This window comes from Raphanus sativus, chromosome 5 (genome assembly GCF_000801105.2).
Source record: "Raphanus sativus cultivar WK10039 chromosome 5, ASM80110v3, whole genome shotgun sequence".
In the NCBI taxonomy this organism is placed as follows: domain Eukaryota; kingdom Viridiplantae; phylum Streptophyta; class Magnoliopsida; order Brassicales; family Brassicaceae; genus Raphanus; species Raphanus sativus.
In genome coordinates, this window is record NC_079515.1 from 13,534,623 (window position 1) to 13,556,752 (window position 22,130).

The 22,130-nt window shown below is 30.4% G+C and overlaps 2 protein-coding genes and 1 long non-coding RNA gene across 6 annotated transcripts; 2 read left to right on the forward strand and 1 right to left on the reverse strand.

Annotated features, from left to right (window-relative positions):
• Positions 1 to 4,514: 4,514 nt before the first annotated feature.
• On the forward strand, positions 4,515 to 6,220 carry LOC108857132 (uncharacterized). Its single transcript, XR_001950311.2, has 2 exons — positions 4,515 to 5,226; positions 5,342 to 6,220. It is a non-coding gene; the product is annotated as an uncharacterized LOC108857132 (long non-coding RNA).
• Positions 6,221 to 10,947: 4,727 nt separating this feature from the next.
• Positions 10,948 to 12,788, forward strand: LOC108856967 (protein-tyrosine-phosphatase IBR5). Its single transcript, XM_018630880.2, has 5 exons — positions 10,948 to 11,445; positions 11,677 to 11,776; positions 11,861 to 11,918; positions 12,082 to 12,188; positions 12,321 to 12,788. Exons 1-5 carry the CDS (start codon positions 11,200 to 11,202, stop codon positions 12,593 to 12,595), a joined length of 786 nt encoding a protein of 261 aa, XP_018486382.1. The 5' UTR covers positions 10,948 to 11,199; the 3' UTR covers positions 12,596 to 12,788.
• A 1,602-nt stretch (positions 12,789 to 14,390) lies between these two features.
• Positions 14,391 to 16,606, reverse strand: LOC108857528 (probable lipid-A-disaccharide synthase, mitochondrial). 4 transcript variants are annotated; one of them, XM_057010161.1, is made up of 8 exons: positions 16,282 to 16,606; positions 16,099 to 16,196; positions 15,911 to 16,030; positions 15,593 to 15,819; positions 15,464 to 15,524; positions 15,146 to 15,384; positions 14,847 to 15,073; positions 14,391 to 14,773 (listed from the first exon to the last, which is right to left on the reverse strand). In XM_057010161.1, exons 1-8 carry the CDS (start codon positions 16,506 to 16,508, stop codon positions 14,590 to 14,592), a joined length of 1,383 nt encoding a protein of 460 aa, XP_056866141.1. In that variant the 5' UTR covers positions 16,509 to 16,606; the 3' UTR covers positions 14,391 to 14,589. The 4 variants fall into 4 exon arrangements, with proteins under 4 accessions (XP_056866141.1, XP_018487024.1, XP_056866142.1 ...); XM_018631522.2 differs by having other exon boundaries at positions 15,911 to 16,016; positions 16,097 to 16,196; positions 16,282 to 16,605; XM_057010162.1 differs by having other exon boundaries at positions 16,099 to 16,176; positions 16,282 to 16,432.
• Between the last annotated feature and the right edge of the window lie 5,524 nt (positions 16,607 to 22,130).

Consider the following 22,130-nt stretch of genomic DNA (forward strand, 5'->3'; position numbering starts at 1 on the left):
TAGTCTGCAATAACCACTATCATAAAAGATGACACTAACCGTCATCGCTACTAATGCTACGGAAGCAACGTTGCTCTACATACTACTCCTTCACCCTATCCCTCTGTTTTCAATTGACATCCCGCCCGTAGGGCGGGCCGACCCTAGTCTAATATTAACCAATACAATTTAGACTAACATAACTGAAGTCTTTATTATGATATTAATAAAATAGTTATAATTTATACAATAGATAAACAAAAATATTTATGAGAAAAAACTAACAAAGATTAACCGTGCTGATATATAAATGTTTTATATTTGGTTAAATAATTTAAATGAAATTGTACTAATCCAAAAAAATAGTTTCAAATTTTTTTATTAATAAAATAGTATTTTGAATTTATATGCAAAAAGTTCAATACGAAAATGACTAATGTGTTTTTTATAAATTTAAATGCTTACAATGTTTCTGTTTTATACTTATTCACAATATAAATATTATGGCCCATAAAGTAAATTTTTATTGTAAATATCTATGTTTTGATATGTAATTAATAAGCCGTAACAGCAATTGTCCAAGAAAAAATTAAAGATGTTATATTTTATTTTCCTTTTCTTTGTTATATATATAAGGAAATATATTCTAGTTATTGCATATCTAAGGTAAATCCGTCCTTTAAATTATAGAATGTTCTATGTTATACTTATATTATTTGAGTATCAAGAAATATATATTCTGATATCTGTATCCAGCAATTTAAAATTTAAAGCTAATCAATAACTGGTTAAAGACTTGTTAATGACTCGCAGTCGACTAAAGAAGATGTATAATATAATGCAAAAAATTATAGTTGTTTATGAATAGATGTATAATATAATGTACAGAAGTATAATATAATATAGAAAAAAATCATAGTTGTTTACGAAGAAATGTATAATATAATGTCCAGAATTATAATATAATGTATAATGTATGCAAAAAACTTATAGTTGTTTACGAATAGATGTATAACATAATGTCTAGAAGTATAATATAATGTATAAAAATAATAGTTGTTTACGAATAGATTTTAAAATTGTATTCCCACTCGATGTATAATAATAGAGAGAATGGTTTTTTTTTTACGAATAGATGTATAATATAATGTATAGTATCAATAGAGTTAAATTATTATATATCGAGTGTAAGATGCCATATAGTTGGTTGATATTTAGTTATTTAAGGAAATATTTAAATGAAAGGTTAAGGTATAAATAATAATGTGATGTCCAACTTAAAAATCCACCTAGAAGAAGTTGTAATGTTTCTGTTTTAATAAGATAGATATTTATGTTCGGTTCTGATTATGTAGGCAAAATCTACCGAGTTTGAGTATTGTAAAAAAAACTTAAACTGGAATACGTTTCAATCGATAGTTCCGGATAAGTTAAATATTTGATATTTTAATTAGTACCATGAATTTTTTTTGTTTAAGTTCTATTAGTTACTAGGTGATTTTTCCGTGCTCATTCACGGACATAAATATTTATAAAGTAAATATATATTAAAATAATTTATTGCTATTTACTTTTAATTTTAAATTGGTTTATAATTTGTATACATAATATATTATAATATTATATTATTTTAATTAGAACTATGATTTTAGATATGTTATATCTAGTCGACTTTATTGTTTCTACAGTCGATTTAGTTATCATTTGGGTATATTGGATTGTATACATTTCTTTGAATTCAACTATAATATTTTTTATTCTAAATATAGTACGATTTTGATTAATTTTTTTATTTGCATTTAAGTTGATTGTTGTTTTAGATATGTAAATATATTTTAGTAATTTATGTATAACTTAAGATATATTGTGCTTAGACTTAAATAAAAATAAATCAAATTGTTTGATTTCAAATTACGTAAATTAGTGTAACGATAATATTCTGAAGTCGCATGCATATATATAAATTTTACAAAAGAACTAAATTGTAACAATTGGTTAATATTTTGTTTTCATTTGTTAATGTGTTTCAAGTCATCCTATAATTTATATTTATAAAACAAATTATAATTATTACAAAGTTATATTTTCTTATTGCAATTAAATCTATGATTTTAGATATAAGTTGGATTAGTGAAGTCACTCATGTTTTGAATATATTGAGTTAGATATATTCTTTCAAATTCAAACCATATAATTATTTTATTATAATTAATTCAAGTCAAATTAATTTTATTTATCATTAAATGTGTATGTATTTTCATAATCTATATCAAATTAATTGTTGTCTTTAAATATATTAGAAAATAAAGCGATAATATACAGGAAGTTACATATATAAGTAACTGATACAAGACATATCAATATCTACAAATAATTAAAATATTTTTATAAATTGTAAATAATTTATGCCTTTTGATTATGGTTATATTAGATTCAACAAACATAAAAACATAAAATTTCAAAAGCAAATTTATTATTTAAAATATACACAATTTTAATAATGATAAAATATACTATATTTACCTCTTTAAAGTATATAGTGCGATGTTGTTTTAAAATATTTTATAATCATTTGATCAAAAGATGTTTCTTGTTAAAAATTATTTTTAGTTTTTTTATATCTCTCTAAAATAAGCAGTAAACATCTATTAGTTTATGTTACTTAATTATTTTATGTAATCATCTAAAACAATATATAGATATATAAAAATATTTCTATTACTTTGAAAATATATTGATATATTGTTGTACTGTTTAAAATTATGTTTTATAAGAAATAATATTTATTTTTCTAATATAAAGATAGTTTGTGAAAATATAAATATAAAGAAAGTATATTTTATGTTATTTTTAAAAGGAATTTTACTATTTTGTGAAAAATTTCTTTTTAATGAAATAATATTATTTATACATGTATTTTCGTTTTTAAATTCGATTTTTAAACTTTATAAATGTTTATTTTTATTATATATATTATTTGGAAAATTTCAAAAAGGAAACTAAATAAAAATCAATAATAGTATTTAAATATAGTATTTTTTTCATTAAGGGTATCAATGTAATCAACCATCGTGAGAGTTAACGTGAGCGCGACACATAGAAAACTGACTTCTCAAATAATATTATAGAGATTCTTGTAATCTATGAACTTAAATTTATTAAAACTAAGTGTTTTAAAAAAAAATTCTTAAAATTCTATACATAGTTTCTTTGTTTTGTGAGAGAGATAAAATTATCATTGAGAACTTTCTTAAACACTTTTGTTTCTATTCTATTTTATTTTATGAAGCTTTTAACTATTATGATGCTGTTTTGCTTAGCTATATTTGAGTAAACCTTTTTAAATTTAGGATTCAAATAGGTTTTGAGTAATCTCTATAATATTATTTGAGAAGTCAGTTTTCTATGTGTCGCGTTCACGTTAATTCTCACAATGGTTGATTACATTGATACCTTAATAAATTAAAAATATAACATTTAATACCTATTATTTTTTTAAGTTTCCTTTCTGAAACTTTCCATATAACATATATATTAAAAAGGAAAATTTATAAATTTTAAAAATCAAATTAAAAACGAAAATATAAATATATATAATATGATTTCATTAAAAAGGAAATTTCACAAGATAGTAGTATTATATTTTAAAAATATTTTTAAATAACATAAATTATAATTTTGAATTAATAAATACTTACTTTATATCTATCGTTTCTTTGATGAAAAATATATATCTGCATATAATGTGATTTTATAAAAACAAATTTCAGAAAGATAATTTTGATATTAGAAAAGAAATATTATTTTTTTTTTAAAATAAACAATACAGAATATATATATATATATATATATATATATATATAGTATAATTTGAGAAGTCAGGTTCCTATGTGTCGCACTCACTTAATTTCTCAAGATAATTGATTACACTAATACCTTTAATGAATTAAAAATATTACAATTAAGTACTATTATTTTTTAGTTTCATTTTTTAAATTTTCCATATAACATATATATTGAAAATAAAAATTTATAAATTTTAAAAATCGAATTTAAAAACGAAAATATATGTATATATAATATGATTTCATTAAAAAGGGAAATTTCACAAGATAGTAATTTTCTATTTTAAAAATATTTTTATACAACATAAAATATAATTTTGAAGTAATAAAATACTTACTTTATATCTATTGTTTCTTATATGAAAAATATACATTTTTATATAATGTGATTTCATAAAAACAAAATTTCAAAAAGATAATTTTGATATTAGAAAAAGAAATATTATTTATTTTAAAACATAATTTTAAACAATACAAAATATATATTTTCAAAGTAATATAAATATTTTGATATATCTATCTAATTTCTTAGATCTATATATATAAAGTTGGCTTCTCTATCTGCATAGGGGGAAAAGATGCCACGTGTCACTTAAAAAACCCAACAAAACTGACCGAGCCGTTCGTCTAATGAAACGTTATGTATTATGTTTGGGTTTTGGGATTTCTTAGGCCCGAGTAATTAGAAAGCCCAAATATGATTTCCTTATACAGATACGGTTTGCGTCAAAACAACATCGTCGTTATGTCGATCCGAGTTCAGACCACCGCTTCTTACCGGAGAGATGTGTAACGGTCTATGCTTTCAATCTGCGTCATTTACGTCCTTATTCACTCCATTAAATCACCATCTTCACTAACTCGGATTCAATAACACTTTAGCCTTCCTCAAAGGTTACGAATCGTAAATCTATAAATAAGGATGTAAGTTTCTGTAAAATTCATCACTTTCATCTGTTCTTATTCCCTCCTCTCTCTACATCTCTGTTCGAAATCCCTCTCTCTCTCAAAATTTTCCCATCATCAAAATTGTAAAGACAGGAGGAGAGATAAATAATCTTCTTCAAGCCACACAGAGACCCAATTATTAGTTTCTTCAATCAATAGAATTCCCTCTGCCGGAGAAATCGAAACGACTCCACAACTTCACCTTACCTTATCTCCAGTGGGGTCAAAAGTGATTGATGCCGTCGCAGAAGCTCCCCACGGAATCTAAACCCACGCCGATCACTAGCGTCAAGAGAGATAGTAACGAAGGAGGTGGTGATGGAGATTCGCAGAAACTGAACTTCTCTGGTTCTTTATTGAGGGAAGAAATCTAAGAAGATTTCACAGCCTTCGTTGCTGAAAAAACTTTCTCGAGGACCAAAGAAGACCAAGAACTGTTCAGAAGCAAATGAATGTAATGTTCCCTTCTCTCTTCCCCTCTTTAACATAATTGATGTCATAGCTTGCTTTGTTCCTTAACATTTTTCGTTCCTGGTTGCTGACTCCTTTTCCCGGATTGTGGCTAGCAGAGGAAGTAACAATAGGCTCTTATGACGTCCCTGAGGCTGCGGAAACATGATCAACGGTGTGATTCCTTGGTTTCTTCAATTTTTACCAACTTTGTGCTCTACTTCTGAATCTTTTCAGCTGTAAAAGGAAGAACAAATATAGCAATGAGCCCATTTTATTACCGAAGTTTAATTGTCATCTTAGCTGTTTTTTTTTTTGTTGTTATGCAACTCTCTGCAGCTTTCTTATATCTTTGTTCCTTGATTAATATTCTGTTTGGCTACTATGTGCTAGGATTATGCTAAATTTTATTCAGGTAACAAAGAAACGACGTCTACGAGTTTAACTCTGGTTCATGAAGGGATCCTGATGGTGACACGATGACGGCGCTCAAAGCTGGTCCGTGGATTACTTTACCAAGGCGTGCAACTTACATGTTTGCTACAGATGAAACATGAGAAAAGCAACTTGGGGATCCTTCTCACGTTTAATTTTCAACAAAGAAATATCAACCTTTACTGTTAAGAGAAGCTTTTGGTGTTATAACATCAGTGTCGCACTTCCAAAACTGAGATCAATGCAGTGTGGTGGAGCAATGTCTTAGCATTGGATTTGAGCTATGATCTATATATTTTGCATCTGCTTGGACCGGGAAAAGGGAGAAGAAAAGTTGTAGTCTGTTGTGAGAGATGGAAAGGAGTTAGATCTCTCTGATCTAAATTATGTCTTTCATGCAGCAAGATGTTCAAGTATGACTGGAGCTATGTACCAAATCTAAAGTTCTCCTTTGTCTCTGTTCTTGAGTTTCCTTTTTATCACCCAAGTTGTCCAGCTGCCAATACTTATAATTCACATTCAACATGATGAGTTTATCTAATGTTGTTTGGCTATTTTGAATCTTTGGTTTAGTTGGGTTGTCTTTTGTGAAACGGTTTTGCCATTTATGGAAATTTATAAAGGCAAACTAAAACATACAACTTTTTCTTCTTCCCCCAAGTTATGTTCTTTCTCTCTATCAAGATGATCTTCATCTTTTATCATTCAACCTTTTAATCTTCAAGGTGTATTGCAGTAGTTTCCATTTTCTATTTCAAGTAGCATAACTAATACAAACCCATCCCTCTTCTACGGCAATTACGAAGGGAGGTATTTAAACTAACTAACATGACGTAAATCATACTCAATTTATGGCAATGAAAACCAACACAATACACTAAAAATTCTTCATTCAGTACAACATATACGAGAACTCTATATTGTAAATCCTACAACTGCAGCATACAGATACGAGATCATGTCACAATCAAACATGGAATCTGCACAGACGACTAACATACAACCTCACAAATAATATGAACGAATTATTGCACCCCCGCCCGTAGGGCGGGTTTCCCCTAGTGATTACATAAATTAGTTAAGTAACATAAACTAATCAATCTTTATATCTAAAATAATAGATTATATTAAAATTAAGGAAGACAACAACCAACCTAAATGCAAATAAGAAAATTAATTAATTTTTAATATATTTAGAATAAAAAATATTATAGTTGAATTTAGAGAAATAGATGCAATCCAATATATCTAAATGATAACTAAATCGACTAAATATAACATATATAAAATCATATGTTTAATTAAAGTAATGTAATATTATTATTATAAATCATGCATAGAAATTATAAATTAAATTTAAAATTAAAGCATATAGCAATCAACTATTATAGTATATTTATTTTATAAATATTTATACCCGTGCATGAGTACGGGAAAATCACCTAGTTAACCCTAAATATGAATACTTGAGTATGTGATATTCATCTTAGAAGATTACTCTTAATACTTGTATAGTAGTAGTTAACCTATACATGATAACAAAAGATAAAATCTTTGGATCTATCTTCTCTGAGTTAAGAATTTGCTGGAAACAAGCGACAACTGATTTAGCAAACTAGCGAACTGTTATCATCCCCTTTAAAGCTTACTAGAGGCGCATCAATTGATACTCCTATAGAGTAATCGATCGATCGATGCGAGGCAATGTCGATTGATACGTGCGACAGCAGGTCGATCGACACCTTTCTATGATTCACAACTGTGGTGTCTCATCGATTCTAGTAATAGATAGCCCATAGAACGACAGTTAGAGTTATTGCATCGTTGGATTCTTTAATATCATGCAAGCATCTCACATAGGCATTCATATTTTTATAATCATGATAACCTGAATAGTAATCTTAAGTCTAACTACTTAATCATATCTGTTAAAATCCCCAAATCAATCACTTGAGTAATTGTCCTGCTCAAAATAGTTTTTTTAAGTTTACTTGCTATTTAATGTTTTGGCATCTTCAACCTAGCTTAGTTACAACAAGATCTAGTGATTCTCTAGCTCCATGTAGATTTGATCCCTGAATACTACAACTTGACATCTTTTGATGAGAGTAAGTTTGCTCTAGGGTAATTTGAGCACGTATCAAATTTGGCGTCGTTGCTGGGAAGCTTTGATCGCCATTAGATTTTATTTAAGTCTAGGTTTTGTTACTTTAATAATTGTTACTGATAAATTTTTCTTTTTTTTCTTTTCAAGTGCATGCCCAACATAACCAGAAGCAACGAAAACAAGGAACTTTTGGCTACTGATCCAACTGCTTTCAAACGTTCAATTCGCAGACAGATTCGTTCTGCATCGATTGATACACCTGCTTGTGCATCGACCGATTTTCATCAACAACCGTCTACCGAGTTTCGTACACCGTCGACCGATACCAGCTCTCACCAACATCGACCGATCTCATTCATCTGAAATCGACTGATACCCTTCCATCCACATCAACCGATACTCTTCAGTACCCGTCGACCAACAACTTTCATCCGACATCGACCGATACCTCAATCCGCCTATCGATCGATACCGAGCTACAGAAAATGGTCGCGACTTTGATACTCATGCAAGACGACGAAGGAAACCTGCGTTACCAAGATGGTCACATGCGTAATGCAGCAGGTCAAAAGATTAATGATCAAGGGGCTTCAATCCCTGATCTAGAAGCTGAAGCTGCTGCTCAAGAAAGGTACGAGGATCTCATATCTGCTATCAAAGCCAATCGAGTACCAGCTGACTACCTACTTTGCAAGCTCTTCAAGTATTCTCTTACTGGAGAAACTTTGCAATGGTTTAAACAACTACCACCAGGTGGATGATATCGAGAATGCTTTCTTGATCAATTTTGCACGAGCAGAAGATTTGAGAAGCAAGATTGCTACGTTTATGCAGAAGGCTACATAGACTTTTAGACATTGTTGGATTCGTTTCAAGTCCTATCAGAGAGATTGTCCACACCAAGGATTCAATGAAGTTAAGATGCTTAGCACTTTCTTCAGAGGTTTAGATCTGACCTATCAGACATCACTATATACGGCTAGTGAAAGAAACTTCAACACCAGGAATCTAGAAGCGGCTGTGAGACTTATCGAGAACTTGGCAACTAGCAACAACACCAAGAACACTGACTATGAAAGAAGAAAATCGGCCAATGCCCTGGAAAAAGGAGCAGTTAGACGCTATGCAAGCCAAATTGGACAGTGTTAACAAGCTGCTAAGGAAGCAGGTTAGCTTTGCTGAAGAAGTAGAAGTTGTAAAGACTGATGAGGAGAGATATGAAGAAGAAGATGTGAATTACATGGCAGGATTCCAGAGATTTGGGAATCAGAGTGGAAGCAAGAACTTATATGACAACAGTCAGAGGAGCAATTTGAACGAGAATTGACAGTACCAGAAGCCCTCAGCAATATCAACTACAACAACAACACGAATCTCAACCATTCTTTCTACCAAAATCCACCACCACCTACTCAGGAGAGCAAGATTAGAGAAATACTTGATTCAGTTCTAGAGGGTCAGCAGAAGCTTACCGTGGATTTCAATGGAAAGATAGATACTGTATACAATAGCCTGAATGTGAAGTTTGACACCTTGAACACTCATGTGAAGAAGTTGGAGACAAAGATGGTTCAGACATCAGAAGCTATTAGGAAGCAAGAAGCCTTCATCAAAGGGAGACTTTGAAGTCGATGACTTCATGAATATCGATAGTCATCGATTGATGTCAGAAGATGGTCATCGATCGACATGGGAAGATGACTATCGATCGATGTTCGAGATACCACATCGATCGATAAAGTCCACGAGGTAGGGCTACGAGCAAACTAGTTCGGATTATGACACATGCAGAGTTTGCAGCGAGACACCCTAACCCACTCCACCCTTTCGCCGATCGATCCGAAGAAGAAGAAATCGATTGACATACTGATACACCCATCGATCGACATGATCCGACCGGCATCGATCGATGTACACCTACTAAACCCCGAGTGTAGCTACCAAAGATAAATGTAGCCCTACTCAATACACTCGAACCCCGACCTAAACCTACAGAGAACCCACTAGAAGAAGCGAAATTAAGAAAGGAAATATTTAACAGAGCAGATCTGACATGAACCACTCGGCGGCGATGTTGACCAAATTAATGAATCGTCATCGGAGAGAATATTTTTATTTATTAACTTTTGATATAAACAAGAGGAAGTCGCAGAGAGAATTTGTTAACTGGGCTTAGGCCGAAACATAACAAAATTATTTTGTGTGAGAATTATAGCCTATTATACTAAGAACATAATTTTAAACAAAATTAAATTCAGACCCGCGTTAAATTTAAAATAGGAAAAAGCCCAAATACTTAGACCATTTTATACATAAATAAATGTTAATAAACACTTATTTTAAAACTCTCACTTTAAATAATGAAACATATGTCTCAAACTGATATTTTAGTTTATATTTAAGATATAAATACTATTAAATACTTTTTTTTAAATTACTACTTTGTTTTATATTTGGGTAGTTTGATAGTTGATATACATACAAATAAATGTAACACAAATATTTCCTAATAACACTTTATTTACTCATTTTTGAATTTCTATACTAATAATACAAATTAATCTTTCAAATAGATTTCGAACAAATTTCAAAAACAAAACACGTGATCAAATTTCATATAAATCAATAGTGCATGTGGATATCAAATATATTTTTCATATAATCGTCAAAATTATACGATTGAAACCCCAAATATCATAACTATTAAAATAAATCGAAAACAAACCCGCGCTTTCTAAACGCGGATCAAAAAAAAAATTATTTTTTTCATATTTCTAAAATAAAAAATATCAAATATCATTACTTATACATTTGAACATATACTTAACCTTTTAATAATAAAATAACAATAAGTTTTGTGTCGAAATTTAATATTAATTAATAAATCAACAGATATCATAATTATTCTTTTGGTAAATTTAAGATATACAAATTTATAAATAAAATATTAATGTTGGGAATTTGAGCGATATATTTTTTGATTAATTAAATTGATTTATTTTATGTCCCTAATTTTATATATGCCAGATTGTTTTATATATAAGGAAAAAGTTGCCGAGCAAAGGAAAAAAAATATTTGTAATATTTTTGAAAAAGGTAAAACTGCAATAAATGTATATTTAGCAAATATCTAGTACACAAGTATTAGGAGGAGATTGACACAAATCTGACTCCACGTGTTATGTCTCTATCCTAACAGTTTATAGGAGAGTCAGAGAAGAAGAAGCAAGGAGAAGAGGACAAGTCGTATAATTTGTTTTATTCTCTTCTCTGGCGAAAACCCAAAACTCCTTCAAGTCTCCCCTCTTCTCCTTCCCGATTCTTTCTTTCCTTCAAAAAAAAAGATTCAATCTTTCCATCTTCTTATTAACCCTAAAATCCCTAATTAAAACGCCCTTTACGATTCCTTTTCCTCTAATCTCCCCAAATTGAATTATGAGGAAGAGAGAGCGAGAGAACCCTTGTTCGCTTTGTGGGCACTATCACAAGTACGAGGAAGGAGAGGTCTGCGGAATCTGTGGCCATCGTAAGCCTGATGAATCCTCTGATGTCGCTGCTCCGCAAGTCCACTCGGGCGCTTTTCCGACGGAGATCTTGCCGGAGTTTCTCTACCTCGGAAGCTACGACAACGCCTCTCGTTCTGAGGTTCTCAAGACTCAGGGAATTTCTCGAGTTCTTAATGTGAGTTTCTTTCTCATCAATCTCTTCAATTCCTAAGTTTGTGGTTTAGTCTTAACCGAGTTATGAATTGGTTTAGTCTTAACCGAGTTATGAATTGGTTCGTTTACCCATTAGCGAGTTTAGATGAATCTTGAACAAATTGATCTCTTTCAGTTTTTTTTTTGTTTTGTTTCTATTTGTGGTAATTGAAAAGGAATGTTATTGGTACTGACTCTTGTATTGTTCGTACAGACGGTTCCTATGTGCCAGAATCTCTACAGGAACTCATTCACTTACCATTGCCTCTCTGATGATAAAGTCTTACAGTTCGATGATGCTATCAAGTTCCTAGGTTTTGATTCTTATATTTATTTCTAGCTCCAAAACATTGTTCTTCATTTAATTATTTGTTATTCTGTTTGATTTTACTCTGTAGACCAATGTGAGAAGGACAAGGCACGTGTTCTTGTGCACTGCATGTCAGGGAAAAGCAGGTGAGTATCATTTATCATTCAACTCCAACTACAAGTCATACTTTGTAGTTGCTTAACTTACTATGTCTCATAAAGTTTTTTCCTTTGTTCGTACAGATTTAAAACTTTTTTGAATTGATTTTTTTTTTTGTGATGATGTGTTTTTTTTTGTTCACTTTAACAGATCACCAGCGGTTGTTATAGCGTATTTGATGAAACGTAAAGGGTGGAGACTCGCTGAGAGTCATCAGTGGGTTAAGCAACGGAGACCCACAACAGACATAACTCCAGGCAACTATTAACTCACATTTTGTTGGATTTTAACTTGATTATTCTCGAAACTGCTCTGTTCTTTTCTTTTTTTTTTTTGAACAAAACTGCTCTGTTCATTTACCCTCTTATTTCTTTTCTTTATTCCCACAGAGTTCTACCAACAACTGGAGGCGTTTGAGCAGACTATACTTGGATCAAGAGAAGGGATGATGGCGGCGATGAATATCAACGATCCTCCAACATTTGGGTTTGGTTTCCCTAAGGCTAATAATAATAGTCAAGCGCCAGTCCCTGTGTTCAACAATGCTTCTGCTTCTTCTATATTTTCGTCCCCTGCTTCAAGTATCCTTCCTCACGGATTCACTTTTGGAGCAGCTCCACCGAAGCCAACAACTGGCGATGATATTATCATGGATGGCTCTTAATACCAAAATATCTTTCTCTTGCAAGAACATTCTGCTCTGAGGATATTTTCTCTTTTAAAAAAAATTATAAATGGATATTGGTGCAATGCTTGCGAAAGTTTGGGGTTTGGGAGATTTAAGTAAGATGAATCTTTGTTGTTTTGCACATGTCTCTCTTTGCCAAAAAGAGGCATCTTTTCCTCTTTGATAACCATGTACCGATCTTGAAAGCAAATTACCATTACAATAGTTGTGGCAACCTACCCCAGGCTAACCAGAAGTAGTTCAATAATCTTGTTTAATATATTTTAAATTTTAAATTTAAAAAATAATGATACATAATAAAAATTTAAATAATTTTTTAACATAGAATATTATAAATATAATCTAGTTTTGTATATGAATTTAAAAGTAATGCTATATAATAAAATTTTAAATAAATTTAAATATAAAACGTTATAAATATAATCTAGTTATGTATATAGATGACTTTAGATTTTTGATTATTTTTTTTAGTTATCATCAGTTTAATAACTTTGAGATCCAATCCGGTTAAGTAAATATTTATGGTCGAATAATGAATTCATTATTACATACAATCCGACTTTGTAACCACTTCATAGTTAAAAACAATTTCAAACCGATTAATTGGGAGATATTCATCTATCCATTCAATACTACTTTTCTTATCTTTTAAAAGCGAAAAAATCGCATAAAAAACCTTCAAAATGTCACTTACTAGCACTTTAAACTTTGAAAGTTTTTCACTAACACTTTTAACCTTCAAAGTGACATTTGTATTATAAAAAACCTCCAAAGCAAAAAATTGACCGGTTCAGCAGGTAATTTTTCAAAAATAATTATTTAATTAATAAAATAAACAAAATAAATAAAAATTCAAAAATAAGTAAAAATCAAAACTTTTGATAAAATTTACAAAAATGAAAACAAAAAAATTAAATAAAAATTTTAGAAAAGTAAATAAAAAATTTTAAAATTAAATTTTAATTTTAATTTTCAAATATTAATTAATTTTCTGATTTTGTTTTCTAATTTTCTGATTTTTATTTAATTTATGAGTTTTTATTAAATTTTACGATTTTTGTTTAATTTTCTGATTTTTTATTTTTTTGTTTATTTTACTTATTAAATAATATTTTTAATAAGTAAAATAATAAAAAATTAAATAAAAATCAGAAAATTAAACAAAAAATCGTAAAATTTAATAAAAACTCATAAATTAAATAAAAATCAGAAACCATCATAGTCACTAGTGATATAGTTGAAATTGTTATTGTCCAAGATGATATGATATATTTTTTGAAAAAATATTATAATTAAAAAAAAACTATTTTGAATTTTCTATTTTTTAAAAAAGTTTATGAACTTTTTATTTAGTTCTTATCTATTTAAATTTAATCTTATTTATTGTTAAATTTTTAGTTATCTTTATTTTGTTAAAATTTTAGAAAATTAAATAATTTTCTAAAATATTTTTTTTATTATGTTTTCATTTTTGTGAATTTTATTATAAAAGTTTCGAATTTTATTACAAGTTTTGATTTTTATTTATTATTTGAATTTATTTATTTATTTCTTTTGTTTATTTTATTAATTAAATAATTATTTTTGAAAAATTACCTACTGAACAGGTCAACTTTTTGTTTTGGAGGTTTTTTATGATACAAAAGTTATTTTGAAGGTTAAAACTGTTAGTGAAAAAACTTCAAGGTTTAAAGTGCTAGTAAGTGCCACTTTGAGAGTTTTTTATGTGATTTTCCCTTTTAAAAGCTATCTCATTCACCAAGATAGTGCATTAGCTTGCTGCCAAAGCTGATTTGTTATCAGAAACAAAGAATCCAGAATGGAGTGGAGGTTTATAGAAACAAAATCCACATAGAACATGCGCTAATATCGTTGAGATAAGTTAGCAGTAACAACAGAGAGGTACTTCCATTTGAAGGATGGCATACTTCAGTAACTTGCAAGCGATAAATATTCTTCGTGACAGGCTTCTAGAGCTTGGCATAACTAAGAATAGTCGAAGCTGCTAAATTGCTGGGTGTATATCGATGAGAATCTAAATCAGTATAATGAACCAATTTGCTCATTCCGCCTTCTGATGGATGCAAGAGCTGTGCCAACTTTTCAGCAGCGACAACTTGTTTTTCTCTCATCTCTTCATCCAAGAGCAGTCTCCTACAATTTCACACAACATCATAATGCTCATTTCTCAAATATATAGTTAAAATTGGCCAGAAATGATTTTTACTCGAGTATCAAGGCGAGATTAGAAGGGTTGCAAGCTCGAAACAAAGCTTCAGGAATGATGGGGGAGTCGAGCAAAATGTTTGGGAGAGAGATATAAGGAATCTTGGCTTTGTAACGGATGAACAGCTCTGTTAAAATATGAGCTCGGTAAGCTACAAGGGAAGGTAGACGAGCAAGCTGCAATTCAACAGCAACTGTTCCTGAAGTGCATAACGCAGCTTGACTCACCTGTTATTATGGAACACCACACAATGAGAGGAGCGAGACAGAAGAGACACCAAGAGAGAGAGAGAGACTTACGCCAAAGGCATCATATTTAAGTTGAGTGGATCCACTAGGGACTAGTATTGCTGGAACTGGCCACTCACGGAGATATTTTCCAATGTAATGATCCACTTGACTGTTGGATGCAACGTGGATGAGCGTTACTAGCTTAGGAAACGGGTCTTTGAGTAGCTTAATTGCTTTGGAAAATATTGGTAGCATTCTTTCAACTTCTTGTAATCTACTCCCAGGTAGAACCGAAACAACAGTTGAGTCTTCTTTCATGAAATGCAACAGGAGAAGAATGAGAAATCAATAAAAGTAGATAAAAACCAATGTAATTATTCACATTACCAGATGGTAGTGAGTTTTTGCTTAGAAAACTCAAGCCCTGAGGTGTGCAGATTTTCCTCACCTGTATCAACAAATAGCAGTAAGAAATCCATGGAAACTGAAGTAATCCAAGAACAAGTGGATGCGTACAAGGTTGATTTCAGAAGAATCCTCAAGAACGGGATGTCCAACAAAGGTTGCTTCAACCCCATGTTCCCTACAAACCCTTTCCTCGTTGGGAAGAATGCAGAAAAGATGATCAACGAACTCAGACAGAGCTCCGAGTCTTGACTCTCCTCCTTTCCAGGCCCAGAACGAGGGTGCCACGTAATGAAAATGCACGGGAGAATTTCCCAAGTGTTGCTCATTATATCTAACTGCAAAGCCAAAAAAAACAATTCCTCCATTGTCTCATTGATTCTCTCTTACAAGCCTAAAGAAACAAGTTTTGTGTTGTTTAGTGTTTACCTCTTAACTCTTTAAGTAGACGGAAAGAGAAGCCCTTTGAATCGACAGTGACAACGACGTGTGGCTTAAACTTAGATGCAGCATCAATCGTCTCTTTTAAATTCACCTGCAATCCCAAAACTAAAAAGAAGTAAAACTAAAAGTTGGTTATATCAGAGAGAGACATCTAACAATCAATCCACTCACACGGAACTTATAAAGATGCGGCAAAAGCTCCCACAAGCCCATTACAGACAAATCCTCCATGGGAAACAACGAAGTCAATCCTTGCTTGCACATCATTGATCTTTACATTATTACAGTATAAAAGCCAAATTTGTTACAAGTAAATAAATATATATAGGAAGGAGATTTCAATTTGCTTCGCTTACCCTCCAACTCCATGGAAACGGAGGGGTAAAGGAGAGAGGTTTTTGAGGGAGGACATAAGGCGAGAGCCGATGTTATCGCCGGAGACTTCGCCAGCGACGATGAAAACTCTTAGCTCCCCATCTACTGCCGCCTTATCGATCACCGATTTAGTAGCTTGGAGTGTGGAGAATCTTTGTGTCAATGTTGAGAGAGGGAAACAGATTTTCATCTTTGAAACTCGTATCATACTTTCAGAGAGAACCCAACAAGACTTCGACCTCTTTTTTATTTTTCTTGTTTGTGACTGTTAGAATCAAAGGTTCTGGTACTCTACCCAGAGAAAAAAAAAGGGGAAAATTTCTTAAAAACATGGACTTGATTTTTATTTGCTAATAAAATACATGAATTATTTTTGATCTCCATTTAATATACGAACTATTTTTTTGTTGCCTATTAAATATACAAAATTTTGAAATCCGTAGGTTTTACACATCCTTTTAAACAGCGTCAAACTATGTTTAACGGAAGTGACAAGGACGTTAACATTTAATTAAACATGTGTCTTAATTTTGAAAAAAAATAATTCTTTAAAAATACACAAATTATTTTTTTTATAATAAAATACACGAACTATTTTGGATTTCCGTTTAATACACGAAAATTTTAAAATTTATAAATTTTACGCATCAATTTAGACGATGTAACAGAAGTTGATATTAGTATTAATTAAACATGTGCTTAAACTATGAAAAACATGCCCACCTTCAGCTAAAATCTCTCAAATCATTAGAGTCTTTATTCAAGTTATTTTCAATTCGAGTTTGGCACTCTAATCTGTTTCAACTTTTTTATTCTCCAAACCATGTTATTTTTCTTCTTCTTCGCTTTGATTTCCTTTTATATCGCTTCGAAGTGTTGTCGATCCCCATTTATGTGTTTCTGATTCTTATTATTCGATTTGACTCCAGTTTTAATGATTCAATCAGGCTAATTTACGCTATGGAAGCGTAATAGAGAATAAAACTAACAATATAATGTATCGAGAGGATTTTTAAGAAATTTTCTATCGCAGTTTAACCATATGTTTAGTTAAACACTAACATCGTTTTCATTTATGTTAAACATAGTTGATATCGTCTAAGTCATGTTAAACATAGTTGATATCGTCTAAATCGATGTGTAAAATCTGTAAATTTCAAAATTTTGTGTATTTAAGGGAAAACAAAATTAGTTCATGTATTAAACTGGGAATCCAAAATAGTTGGTGTATTTTATTAGCAAATAGAAATTAGTTTGTGTATTTTTTAAGGAATTGTTTATACAATTAATCACGTGTTTAATTAAACGTTAACGTCGTCATTATTTCTGTTAAGTATAGTTAACACCGTTTAAAACGATGTGTAAAACCTACGAATTTCAAAAGTTTGTGTATTTAATAGGCAACAAAAATTTATTCGTGTATTGAAGAGGAATCCAAAATAGTTCGTGTATTTTATTAGCAAATGAAAATCAGTCTGTATACTTTTAAAGGAAATTTTCCAAAAAAAATGCGGAAGAAGGTGAAAAAGATGAGCGATAAGCTCCACGTGGCGTGGATGGATGGTGGATCTTCGAACGCCGCTTTGAAGAAGTCTGTCCAAGACGTGGTTGAAAATGTGCCATAGGAATTCAGAAGTGACTAGCTGTTACAAAGATGTTTTCGCCTTAATTTCTCTATTAAAATGTTCCATAATAAGCTAAAATTGCTGTGTATTAGAGCCTAAAATCTTATCACAGTGAGTATGGACTATGGAGAGAGAACTTCAATCTCCATATACTTTTTCATAACGTTAACTATGAGTTGTTTCATATTCTGAATCGTCGTGGAAGTTAGGGATTCTGTTTGCGACTTCAAGAAGAGATCTTTTAAGTGTATACTTAATTTTGAACCCACTTTTAAGTTGGATGTTGACAAAACATCATGAGCCACACACATAAAATTAACTACACCATGCTTTCCTACAACGAAATGAAAATACACATTGTAATATTACATACACGGTTTCTTCCTTTACCTTCACCGGTCAAAATGAAATGTTAAGTTTAATATCAGACAAGAATACAATCTGATGCAGATTAATCAGAGTAACAAGGTGGGATGAAAAAATCCTGAGATAGAATTTGCATAGAGTTACTACAGCACCATGCGTTTGTTGTTAGACACACTTGTAACGCTCATCACACACAAAAAAAAAAACATCAACTCACAAACATATATCAGAAATGCCAAAAACGGGCAACTTTAAAGAAAACAACTACAGACAAATATTAACCGAAGAAAACACACACCATCAATAACGAATAAAGGAACGAGGGAGAAGAAATTTAGTAAAGTCTTCATTCACCTTTTTACGCAAGTGATCTTGCTGCATCATGCTCGTATCAGATTCAATCTGAAATTCAGGGGGAGAAAATAACAAAATCGAAGAGAGACAGATCAGTCGCATTGGCCACATCGAACACATCTCCAAAACGCGAGACTTCTGCCCCTCCGGCAACCCTTCGAGGTTTCACCAAACCCACGAGGAGTCGAGCAATTGGTGAAAGCAGAGTGCGAACAACATTTGCTTTAAGCGCACGTTTTCTTCGGGAGATCTGATCACCGACACACAAGGGATAATTGAGGAGAAAGAAAAGAGTGAAAATTGAAATGAAAGAGAGAGAAGGACGGAATCTATAAGGATCACTTTCTTTATATACACATTCGATACAAGTTAATGGTGGCGTTGGTAAGCTTTACTGTTTAGTAAAGAAAATAAAGAAGGGAGAGAGAGAACAAAAAAAAAGTCAACTATTTAATCAAATGTTAGTATGTAATCGAATCATTATTACTATATTACTATAACTATACAATAACTTACTATGTTATACACCAAAGATTTATACATAACTTCGTTATATTAAAATATCAACTAATCAAAACATGTCTCATGAATCCGTAACCCAAAACATGACAAATGAATTCCAGTATCAAAACTATATTGTTATTTTGTGCCACCAACTATGCAACACATCACTCCATTCTTTTCATTTGGATTGAACTCTGTTTCTTGGATACAAAGTTGAATGTTTATGTTGATCATTTTACATCATAGCTTCTCTTTGATTAATAATTTCGATTTGATTTTCAAGAAAGCTTTTTTGCATACTTTAGTTTAATAATATAATAATATATCTAAATATAGTTAGAATATTTTGTTAAGAATATAGTATAGATAATATTTTGAAAATCAATACTATTAAAAGAAAATTATTTTAAAAAAATCTATTACAAAAGGCTTGTTGCATCCGTATATAGGGTTATTGATGTAATACCCAATTTTGGAGACAAAACTAAGGATATAGCATTTGATTTGACATAATTAAATTGTATAGCATTTATTCCTTTTTCCGGTTATATCCTTTTTTATGCAAGTTACCGGTAAATAAAAGATATTGAAGTGTGTAAAAGACAACAATGATGACAATTAAGGAATGACTGTGATAAAAGGTAAATAGAATGAAACATTCTAAATGGAAATAAACAAAATAACATAGTATATATTGTTAAAATCTTGAAATGTTTTTGCGGAGAAAGATGTAATGCTTATCCCAACATCAACACAAATTTTCCCTAACTAAATCAAAAACACTAGTCACTAAACCCTAAAATAAAATATAAACCCTAACCTAAATATTAAAATATGAAAGAAGATAAACTGAGTAAATAGAATAGAACATTCTACATATGGTATAGTTCATATTAATGAAATTATAAAATTGTTTAATGATAGTGGAAGTAATGTTTATCCGACGTCAACCGAAACATTCCACAAACTCAACTTAAAACACTAATTACTATACCCTAAAAGAAAATATAAACCTTAATCCAAATAACAAAATATGCACACATTACATAATATGAAGCATTATCAAAATATAAGAGTAACAAACGAAACAAAATAGTACATATTAATGTTCAAATTATGAAATATTTATGATTGTAGTGAAGTAGGTAATGTTTACCCCAAAGTCAACCCAAACTTTCCATAAACTAAACCAAAAACACTAATCACTAAAAGCCTAAAAGAAAATATAATATCAAATATGCACATAGTACATAATATAAAGCATTATCAAAATAGAATAGTAACAAACGAAATAACATAGTATATATTAATGTTTAAATTTTGAAATGTATATGATTACGTGGAAGGAAATAATGCTTACCCCAAAGTCAACAAAAATCTTCTATAAACTAAACCTAACACACTAATCACTAAACCCTAAAAAGAAATATAAGCCCTAACTCAAATATCAAAATATGCACACAATACAAATATGAAACACTATTAAAATAAATAAAATAGCGAACGCTTCGACCTTAACACCATCGTAGTATGTATATTTCAGAAGTGGAGACGACATATGTAGCATATATTCGGATTTGGAGATGGTTGTGGTGACTATATAATTGGAGATAAGATATTGTAATGGTGACAAAGAAAAAATGGAGGTAATTGATAATCGAAGAAGAATGAGTTATTTTACACTTTCATTAACCAGAGAATAGAGGTAATATAGTATATATTATAAAATAATGGAAGTACTTTTTTTGGTTAATTACTTAATTATAGTTTGTTTTATAGTTATCCATCCCAATTTCTCTTTTTTTTTATCATTCCATCAACTACTCTGGATGTACAGTAATTTAGATATTTTAAATAAACCCTATTATTACTTCTTATATTATGTGATACACTTCTCTAATTTTTATAATCAAATGTTATAGCCATTATACACCAAATCTTATGCTTAATAATGAGTATATAATATTTAGATATCAATTACTAAAATAAGAGCATATATCTTACATAGTATTTACCATGTTATCTCATATTATATAATTTCAAATAGTTACAAAATCTAATCTGATAAAAGCACTTTAGCAAATCATTTGTTAAAACAAAATTATATATTTTACGTTAAATTAAATTGATAAAAAATATCTATAATTTTTTTATTTAAGGTAAGTTTAAAAACTATTAAAACCTCTGCAAATATATTCTATTAAATTAACTAAAATATTGCAAACAAATTTTAAGTCTTGCCAACTGAACAAACATAAATTTTACAAAATACACATAAAATATAGTAAGTGAGAGTAGGCATGGGCATTCCAGTCTTCAGATCGTCTAAGAATTGGTTAATCAGGTCGTGTCCTTTGAGTCAATATTAGAACTCAAATATATATCCATGGTCTGAATTTGGGTTGGTTCCTTTCACGCCTGGGTTGGTTAGGATCCATAATTCAAATATATATATATATATATATATATATATATATATATATATATATATATATATATATATATATGTATTTTTGGGTAAATAGCGGGTCTGTATAGGTTTATTCAGGATCCAAAAAGACTCGAAGCACCCGAAAACCCAAGAAAATACCCAAAATCCCAAACTGCAAAAAATAAACAAATACCCAAAAATATTCAAATACTCAAAAGACCCAAAAATTTATCCAAATCTGATCCGAGGAACCAAAAAATATCCACAAAGTTTAATCCAAATACCGAAAATATATTTTACGAAATTTGAAATTTTACATGAAACTCAAAACTATAACCGAAAACCAGAACCTCGAACTTAAAAGGATACTGTAATACTGAAAACATATTTGAAATACTCAAATATACCTAATATACACACAAAATTTGGGTACTTAGGTTTTCCGATCAGGTCTCAGGTAGGATGTGGACTTGAACCAAGATTGCGGGTCCAAAAAATATCCAGCATGTTCTTTGCCCCGGATCAGAATCAAACCTATATTTTTAGTCGG

Coding starts and splice junctions, on each gene's coding strand:
- LOC108856967 (XM_018630880.2), top strand. CDS start 11,200: ATGAGGAAGAGAGAGCGAGAGAACCCTTGTTCGCTTTGTGGGCACTAT. Junction 11,777..11,860: donor TGATGCTATCAAGTTCCTAG/GTTTTGATTCTT, acceptor TTTACTCTGTAG/ACCAATGTGAGAAGGACAAG. Junction 12,189..12,320: donor CACAACAGACATAACTCCAG/GCAACTATTAAC, acceptor TTATTCCCACAG/AGTTCTACCAACAACTGGAG.
- LOC108857528 (XM_057010161.1), bottom strand. CDS start 16,508: ATGATACGAGTTTCAAAGATGAAAATCTGTTTCCCTCTCTCAACATTG. Junction 15,820..15,910: donor TCTACTTAAAGAGTTAAGAG/GTAAACACTAAA, acceptor TTGGCTTTGCAG/TTAGATATAATGAGCAACAC. Junction 15,074..15,145: donor TTAAATATGATGCCTTTGGC/GTAAGTCTCTCT, acceptor CCATAATAACAG/GTGAGTCAAGCTGCGTTATG.